This window comes from Penaeus chinensis, chromosome 19 (genome assembly GCF_019202785.1).
Source record: "Penaeus chinensis breed Huanghai No. 1 chromosome 19, ASM1920278v2, whole genome shotgun sequence".
Lineage (NCBI taxonomy): Eukaryota > Metazoa > Arthropoda > Malacostraca > Decapoda > Penaeidae > Penaeus > Penaeus chinensis.
The window spans coordinates 33132221-33142220 of NC_061837.1; the positions used below are offsets into that span (position 1 = coordinate 33132221).

Below are 10000 nucleotides of genomic sequence, written 5' to 3' on the forward strand. Positions count from 1 at the left end.
GGCAGCTATGCGATATCTTTATGACTGGATGATTTCCATTCTTTAGGGCCTTACAGCAAAGTATGTTTTCACAAAATTATAAGACAGATTTCATATGAATTTAACCAAGATTTTTCTTCTTTCTGAAAACAGAGAGCAAACACTGCACATAAACTGTTTTTGTGCATGCAAGAAATTGAAATCTTCACCAAATACATCTTTCAACACAGTCTGTTAGGATTGCACAACAAATACTGTACATAAAAATGAATTTCTAGAATACAAGCAAATAAAAACAAATGAGTAAATAAAAGATATAAACTAAGACCAGTGACAATAAGGATAATGGTGGCAATAATAGCGACTATAAAGCACATTCAATTTTCCATCATCAAGGATACTCTCATCTCTCTACTCTATGGACTATAAAAAAGATTCAAGTTATTCCTGAACTCTGTTATGTTCTAACCTCATTACAACTAGTTTTGGCCTATGTAGTATTTTTACACATCAAAACCTAAGTTGCTCTTGATAATGGAAAACTTTGAAGTGTGAAGTCTTGAAACCAGAAAGAGGGTACCTACCTATTTGGATCTTCCCTATACTTTGTAGGGACTTCAAAGTAGGCATCTGGAATATCGTCTCTAAATGCAAACTCTTGGAATGTAATTTTTGCTGAGACTGTTGGCAAGATTGGGATATCTGGAAAGTGATGACATATGTTAATCATTCTATTACATAATATCATCTATGTTCTCTTTCCTTCCTGACAGTAGAGACCCTTTACATACATAATATTTTATTAACTCCTTAGATCTGGTTGCATCAGGCCAATCACATGACCAAAAATTTGGGCATTAGGTGAGTTATTCCTCTTTTTACACATAAGTATTTTTAGTGCTCACAACGGCACCCTAGAGCCAGATTTTCCTATGACGGCATATTCATATCACCCGCCCCTCAAGCTGGAATTTTTCATAAAGTGATGGTTACATCACCTTGATCAAAGGGGTTAAATACCATAACTATCCTTTAACCCTATGCTGCCCGAAAATTGTAGCATTCACTGTAGTACTGTTTTGTGAAATGTCTATATATAGATGGCTCTACAAGTGCTTGGCCACCATGGAGTCAAATAATAAGACATAGTGACTTCACCTGACTTCACCTTTTCTTGAATTTTTGGAATAAATGCTTTTTCACTAATGTTATCAATGTTTATGCTTTATTTTTTATTATTGACATTATAATTATTATAATACTGACATTACTAATTGGAATGGAAGATATAAGAACACATTTCTGAAAATCAATAAAAGGGTAAAAAGGTGTGATAGATATTACTAGCAATTGGCTCCTAGGTGACCAAATACTAGAGGAGCAAATTGTATAGACAATTAATAGTCTAAACTCACAGTGGGCATGGCATATAGCACAGGCAGGACCAGGGCAGAGACAGCTAACCAACTAATTTACAAGTTTATGATACAGGAATGTAAAAGAGAAGTAACTTCTAATGCACTACTTTCTAGCAATGAATCAAATTATCTAATCAATTTCATTACATCATGAGAGGCTAACAACCCAGAATATTTTCCTTGTTTTAGGTCCCTAAGAATAACAAAGTCTCTCAAAAAAAATTATACAAAGGGTGTTTAATAGTAACTATCATTAATTATCTGAACCCCTCCTGCATCATCTAAAACTTTCACAATGACTTAAAAACACAAATCTTTACCAATTTTGACTGGGAAACCTGAGGGGAGTTTCATCTGGACAAATTCCCTCAGTTTTGCAAAGTGCTTGAAGGGAGCAATAACTTCCAAGACATTCAAGAGCATCTCAACTGTAAGAGGGAATTCTTCACTCTGTAAGTAAAGAGAAATATTTTTTTTTTTTATGAACATAGCATTTTCTACTTGGATTATTAGTAATAATTGCAATAATGACTGCTTGTAATTTTTATCAAAATAATAAAAGAGATATAACAATAATAATAGATATAACATTGACACAGGATATATCGTTATAGCACCCAAACACAAAATAAACAGAGTGAAGATCATATATGAAACTTACCATTGCTACTGTAGCTTTAAAGGATTTTGAAGACTCCTTGCAAATAAGCATTCGTCCTAGTGGAGGTGGCTTCCCTGCTTCTGCTTCAATATACGTCTCCCAAGACACTGGCTCATTTGTGGGGGGCTCTAAAGATGCTCGTCTGACAGTCTGTGAAAAGCATGATTTATTACAGTTAAGATATGGATTAGAAAAGTAAAATCAAATCACTTTGGAACAGCTGTTTGCTTTATTGCATTTGTTTTATCCTTTGACATCAACAGCATTATTCTTCTGTATATATGAAATAAAATAATTATTAAAAAAATTGCTGTGAAATTAACAAATGGCATTCAGTTAATGATGATGATACTACCAAGCCAGATGTATACACTTTGAAAAAGTGCGAAAATTAAGCAAAAAATGCAGGATATGGGGGAGGGGGAAAAAATAAAAATTTTATAATTATATTTGCCAGAGAGTAAAAGAAATGAAGAAAAAATAAACAAACCACACAATCAAACCTCATCAAATGAGTGTGTTCCACTGCCTTTTGTGAAGCTCTCCATGATTGCTTTGTTCTTCTGCAAATCTTCCTCACTTAAATGTTCTCTTCTTTTCCGAGATTCTATCGTCAACCCATTTAGGTAATAAAAATCAGCATTAAACTTGCCAACCATTTCCTGAAAAGTATGTAATAAATCAATAACTAATGGTGACATTTTATATCAACATATTTTCTTTTACTCAGTTAATAACTATTTATAAATAAAAAACTGATAAGAAGACTTATCTGTTTTGCATGCAATCCTCATTCATAAAAATAAAGCAAATAAAGAAACATATATACAAAAAGTAGTCTTCAAAGAATATAGCTAGACATTGAAAAAATGGATAAACCATAATATTTCTTTTCCATTTATATTGCTAATCAATTGAATCCCTTTCATCAATTCCATTTCAAATGAATCTAAACTTATAAATGAGAAAAACTATCAAAACATGCAATTTTCCATAACCACTTAACACAACTTTACACCAGAGTAAAGAGTAAATATACTATACCAGTTAATGACAGGTAATAACCTACCTTTTTGTCTGCTCTGAATATCCAACCTGTCTGAGCTCTAGAAAAGGTGATTTGTTTTGTTGACATTTGTGCTGCCACAATATCTGAACTCATGAGAATGTCCACCTCGTCTTCCATTTCTGCCTCTGTTTCCTGTGGAGGGTAAAAGAAAATATTTTCTGATTTTACCTTCTATACCATGTCTTAAGTTCCTTTAACATTCTTGGAACACAAATTTGTTATTTTCATTCAAACAATAAAAAAAAAAAAAAAAAAAAAAGTGTGTACCAAAACTAGGAACATTAAACCATTGGATCCTGGTGCTGTGACTTGTCATGTAAAAAAAAAAAAAAAAAAAATAGAAGTAAAAAAAAAATACTAATAATAAAAAAATGATCAATAGATAAGAAATGAATAAATAAATAAAATAAAAAATCTGACTGATGGCTATGGACAGGAACATATGGTCATGAAAAAAATTGACTGAGGGCTGGGGTGACAGGTATGTACAGTCATGAAAATATTTACTCTAGGCCTGGGGGATGGAGGAAGATTAAACTCAGGAAGGGGCTATACCACTATTTCCACCCATAGACGAGGGTGGAATGTACCACCCATGTGACGTGGCTGGAATAGTGTCAGCTCTAGCAGGATACTATTTCCGTGCTCAAGATCCTTTTGCTGCCCACTATGATAATGCCCAAGGTGTGTTAAAGAAAATCTAATAATAGAAAATACTTAAGAATTGCATAAATAACAGTATTTTACCTAGCTATTGTTATGTTAATGCACAGAGTTGTAGACTAACAAGATATAATATGGAGTCTGATCAAGAAAACCAGTCTATTACCATCTTAATAGAGTATAAATAATAAACATAGACCTTGGAAAATGGTCTAAAAAAGCAAAAAAAGGTTATGCAGAAAAAACACTAACAATACAAAAAGGAAACAATGAATCTTGATTTCTATGACACGACTGTTTACGTGGGCCTGGCCTACAAGCCACACACCCAGGGGAGGCACCAGTCAAGCACACATACAGCCAGGATTTTGGTCCAAATGCAGGCCACAAGCAACCTGGATCCAATGGGTTAATAAACTCTGGTAACAGGCTTGCATACATACAAGATAATAATAGTAATAGTAACAATATTTACAATGCTAATGATAGTAAAAAAAATAAAATAAATAACAATAATAATAATAATAATGATAATAATAATAATAATAATAATAATAATAATAATAATAATAATAACAATAATAATAATTACAACAATACTAATAATAATAACAATAATAATGATACTGACAACTATAATAATAATAATAATAATAATAATGACATTAATAATGATGATGATTAATGATAATTAATAATAATAATAATAATAATAATAATAATAATAATAATAATAATAACACTAATAAAAACAATGCTAATGCTAATAATAATAATAATAATAATAATAATAATAATAATAATAACACTAATAAAAACAATGCTAATGCTAATAATAATAATAATAATAATAATAATAATAATAATAATAATAAAAAAAGGTTGGTCCCATATTCCAGTGGATATAGGGAACATGTTTGTAAAGGAATAGATGTAGTAAGCCACAGAATGATGTGGTAGGGCAGCCAGTTCCATGCCCTCCCAACTTTGACCCCAGCATGCTGATGTCAGCGTGCCAGTACTCACTCACAGCCGAGATGACTGAGAGGGGCAACCAAGCACGAACCCTGGAACTTTCAATTTCTAAGCCTGCGCTCTACCACTGAGCTATGCCACCTCTCAACAATACCAATAATAATAATAGTAATAGACTAATAATATCTATTACAATAACAATAACAATAATAATGATAACAGTGAGAACAACAGTGATAATAACAAAATCAATAACAATAACAATTATCTTAATAATAAAGTCTATAATATAACTTAATATAAAGTCTAACAGTAGTAATAAGAAATACAATCATTACACAAACAGCCTAAAAGTTTGCTGTGGATTAGGGAAAAGAGCTATAAACGATTATACTAAAAGCAACATAAAGAAAGATCACTGACAACACAATAACAGAAAGAGAGACAGAGAGAGAGAGAGAGTGAGGGAGGAAAGTAAAAAAAACATAAATAAATAAATAAACAACTATAAACATTCTTACTAACCTCATGCCGAATATTCTGATATACTTTAAGTTTGTTGTCAAGTACAGTTAGTGAGTGTGATGGTTTGGAACTGCCAGAAAACAAGAAGCTGATGTCTCCTCTCTCCCATCGCATATCATTAAAATCCACAAGTGTAGTGTCCAAGCGAATAGCGGCTCCCTTTTTGTGGATTTTACAAATATCGGACGGTAGCATCCTGGACACAAGCGGAACTGCAACACATCGGACACCGGTCTTAAGCATTTTTCTTTCTTTCTTTCTCTTTTTGATATGAAAGCAATGGACTGCTTTGAAAAGGAGAGTACCTAAAGAAATTTATTTGGTAAATAATATTCAGTAAATGATAAGCAGAAATAAAAACCAAAAGAAAGAGGGAGGTGAAAAAAAATTGTATGTTAAATCTTGCTCAAATTCCATACATCAATTACAAGATCAATATATTGAAGACGTCTGCTGCACAACCCTTAAGTTAAAGCAACTTAAGGGAAAGTCTTCAGTTTCTGGGTTTCAAATTTAAAAGAAAAAAGAAAATAATAAACTGAAAAGGAAATCTTAAAATGCAAAAGAAGAAAGGAAATGCCTAATACACCATGACGAACTCTAGACAAAAATAATCTGTCCAAACTACATGTTGCTCTTCAGCAAGGGCCTACTAACAACAATCAAAGCAAACACATTACCATGAAAAATCACACTTAATAAATCATACTACTTGGAAAAACAAGATCAATATATTAATTTATAACTGCAATAAAACTCCATAAAATAGTCTGCACGGACAATTACAAAAACACAATGTCTTATATATTGGTTCAATTACACATTATATTAATATACTGGTTAAATCATATACATCATACAGCCAACAAAACCAGGGAAGGATAGGAGGATGCAGGAGAGGGGAGAATCATACTTACCCCAACTCTGAAAATCCCATTTCAGCTCCATGTAAAAATCTCCCATTTGTGAAAGTGCTCGCACTAGGTCGGGTCTTCTGACTTCCATGTGTTCTCGAGACTGCTGTTTCAACTTCCGCAATAATACTGTGACTGGGGAAAAAAGGCGGATTGTCTTTAAACATATACTGAGTATAAGATATCTGAAACATTATCATCTAACAAGAATAAAGTATAGAAACCATTTTTTTAAATATGGATAATCCAATTTTGAATCTATAAAATCTTTACTACTCACCATGATAGCATCAACTTCCCTCTTTAATTAATGCATTTCCAGCAAATTGGTTTGAGACCCTCGCATACACTAAAAATATCTTTCTATACTTGTTAATAACTTACTAGTTTGTCTGTCACCATAACTGATGGCTTCAGCCAGGGGACTCCAACCATTAGCATTTTTGACTTTCACCGGGGCACCGTGCGCTAGGAGCAGATGTATACATTCTGTGGAAGTATGTGTTGAGGAGAATAAGCACCTGATAGATAGATATATATACGATCAAAAGTAACAGACTTTTTGTATGGAAATTTATAAAGGCAACCAGATTTTTTTTTTTTTTTCAAATATGTCAAATACGTTTCATATCTGTATATAGTAATAATAATAAAAAACCCTGAAGATAATACACTACCTTTATGCCCCAACATAACAGCAAGGTGAAGTGGTGTATTTCCTGGAAAAAAAAAAATGCTATTATTGTATGTAAATTAATCAAGGACAAATATAAATAACAATGCATAGGCCTAGCAAAAAGCCAAAGCACAGAAGAGTCTTACATAATGTTATTTTCTTCCTCACAAAACTGGACCACACATGGTAGACCAGCCTTGACACATTTCATGGATAAATCAATATTTCTTGTTTTCTTTCTTTCTTTCATTCTTTTTTTTTTTTTTTTTCTTAAACAAATATGGCAATAAAATTGGTTTAGTTTTGCCAAATATTTCATCTATCTCTTCATTTTTTCTTTTCTTGGAATTAAAATCTGTACTGCAATCTATACCTATGTGCTTCTGCACGCCATCCCATCCTCAATAACTAAAGGGAGAATATAAAGAGTAACACTATCTTGATTATTTCTTTTGTGATAGTGTATCCATATTATGAATTTCTATGAGAAATGTTTTAGTACCATGAACATTTCGCTGTCCCCTTCCTCGACACTCCTTATTAGAAACACTTTTTTGTAACTATAATGATTTGTTTTCTGTCAGGACTTAACTATAAAGAACAGTCTATCTAAATAATATTCATATATACATATCTATACATACATATATAAATAAATATACAAATATACATATATACACATATATATAAACATATACATAAATATACAAATATACATACACATACATACATATATAAATATATACATACATATACATATATATTTTATATTATATATATATATATATATACATAGTGTATATTGTGTATATATTATATATTTTATATATATGTATATATATATAATTGTGTATATATATTATAATATATATAAATATATATATATATATAGATAGATAGATAGAGAGATAGATATATATATATATCATATATATATATACATAAATACAAATCATTTATTTATATATTTATTTATTTATATATATATATATATATATATATATATATAAAATACATATATGGCATATATGGCTGTACTATGCCCACTGTGAGTTTAGTTTACCAATTATCTTTACACAAATATGGCTCTACAAATCACACACATGGCTCTACAGGTAGTTAGTCACAAAATAGTCAATTACAAGTACAACCTACCTAACCTGTTTACCTTTTTCCTTGATATTTTTGAAAATAGCCTCCCCTTATACTGCTCTTTGTAACTAATGTTAATGAAAATCTTAATATCTATAATGTCTATAATAAATATAATAGCACTGATATTGACGATAGCTATTCATAATAATAACAATAATGAAAAATCCAAAAACTCATAAAAAGGAAAAATTAGGAGAGATCACTTATTGACTTCTTGGTGGCTGAGTACTTGTGGAGAATAGGATAAACTAACCTAAATACGGAAATGGCTCAATTATATATAACGGCTCTCAAAAAAAAAAAAAAAAAAAAGACTAATCAATTTTTCATGTTTAATCCAATGTCGCTGGGAAAATGCTGCACTCATTTCAGAATTTTTAGTGAAATGTCTTTGCATGTGCTTATCCACAAAGGAGTCAATTAGTAAACCTTGTGACCTTACCAGATTTTGCCTTCCATAATTTTGAGGGATTTTTTTTTTTTTAGCATTACAATCAATATCGATGGTGTTATTTTTATTATATACATTATAATTACTATAATGTTATTGACATTAGTATCAGCAATATAAGATTGCTGATACTAAAATTGTCAAAAATTAAGGAAAAGGGTAAACTGGTGAGACAATTAGTACTCATAACTGGCTCAATGGTGACTTGGTGCAAGTGGAGTCCTCAATGTGTAAAAACAATAAAGTAACCATGGGTTAATTACCCAAAACTGAGACAACCATTACCATTAAGTAAACAATTTACAAAATAAAAATCTTCAGAGAAATTTCTATCACAATTCAAAATACTTAAGTATCATAAATAATTTTCCTGGTAGTGGAACACTAAAAAGGCAAAGGCCAACAAATATCCATCAGATATAACATATTCTAGCAATTCGACTCCAACAGGTTCCTCACCAAAGAGGTTTACAGTAATTAGTAGACAAAATTATAGTAAGGTATTTTTGTCACCATAGATGATGAAAATCTGACTAGATATAATTTATAATTATCTACTTAACTTGTAAACAGGAATGGATATGTCATTGATGAAAACTACTATAGAATTGGTTAAGTTGCCAATTCCATGTGCAGGCTTACTTTCTGGGTGATGACTACCATAAATGCAACAAACTAAAATCACTGGATTAAACTACCTAATCTCCAAACAACTTGCTAATCAAGGACAAGTTTTATTATATAAAACTTACAATAATTCCATGAAAAAAATAAAAATAAAAATAAAATAAGGTGCACTAAATGTATGTTTTTAACTCAAAACTGCCGGGTGAAGAAAATAAATAAAAACTCTACATTCTGGAGATTAATGGCAACAAGCCGACTTTGAGCGTGGGTGTTTGCTTCCTCAAGCCAAACATCCGGCTTGAAGTGCTCTGGTGTGTCACTGCGGAGTACAGTCATACTACACAGACCAAGCGGTTTGTTATGACGCCGCTAAGCATGACCCGGCAGTATCAGGTTAAACATTTTATTTTATTTTAGCATATTCCAGGTGCTGTATTTGAACTGTATGTTTACAGGCACTATCCACTATGGTTCTATTACTTTTTTTTATATATACAGAGATAGCTTTATAACTGATTTGCCTAACCTAATCACCAGGGAGTTAATTACTATAATTGTGCATCCTTTACCTTACCTTCTGTCTATTCCTTAACTTTTCAGGAAAAAAGTGTCCATTTCTCTAGCTACTCTTGATGAAGATAAGGATAATAACAATGCATGACAGAAATTTAATGAAAGAAAATCACAATGCACAGCACTTATTCCCCAAGCCTGCCAGTATAGGTTAAGCTTAACATTCAACGCTACTACAGCACACTGACAGTGAATAACAGCGTATAAGTGAATTCAGAAACATCAAAGTCAGAAGTATAGAGTGAACAAAAAGCAAAATCATCTAAGTTTAAAAGTTTATATCCATAGTTACAGAAAAAGTCCACTTACCTCAT

The 10000-nt window shown here is 31.3% G+C and overlaps 1 protein-coding gene across 1 annotated transcript in view; it reads right to left on the reverse strand.

The window, feature by feature from the left end:
* LOC125035417 (ankyrin repeat domain-containing protein 13C-like) overlaps positions 1-10000 on the reverse strand; it is a 16509-nt gene that overhangs the window by 5989 nt on the left and 520 nt on the right. Inside the window, exons 2-10 of the mRNA XM_047627796.1 lie at positions 6882-6923; positions 6589-6693; positions 6208-6339; positions 5291-5502; positions 3128-3259; positions 2562-2720; positions 2059-2208; positions 1718-1847; positions 564-681 (exon numbers count right to left, since the gene is read on the reverse strand). Of these exons, the coding sequence (XP_047483752.1) occupies positions 564-681; positions 1718-1847; positions 2059-2208; positions 2562-2720; positions 3128-3259; positions 5291-5502; positions 6208-6339; positions 6589-6693; positions 6882-6923 (1180 nt within the window). The remainder of the gene's footprint in view (positions 1-563; positions 682-1717; positions 1848-2058; positions 2209-2561; positions 2721-3127; positions 3260-5290; positions 5503-6207; positions 6340-6588; positions 6694-6881; positions 6924-10000) is intronic.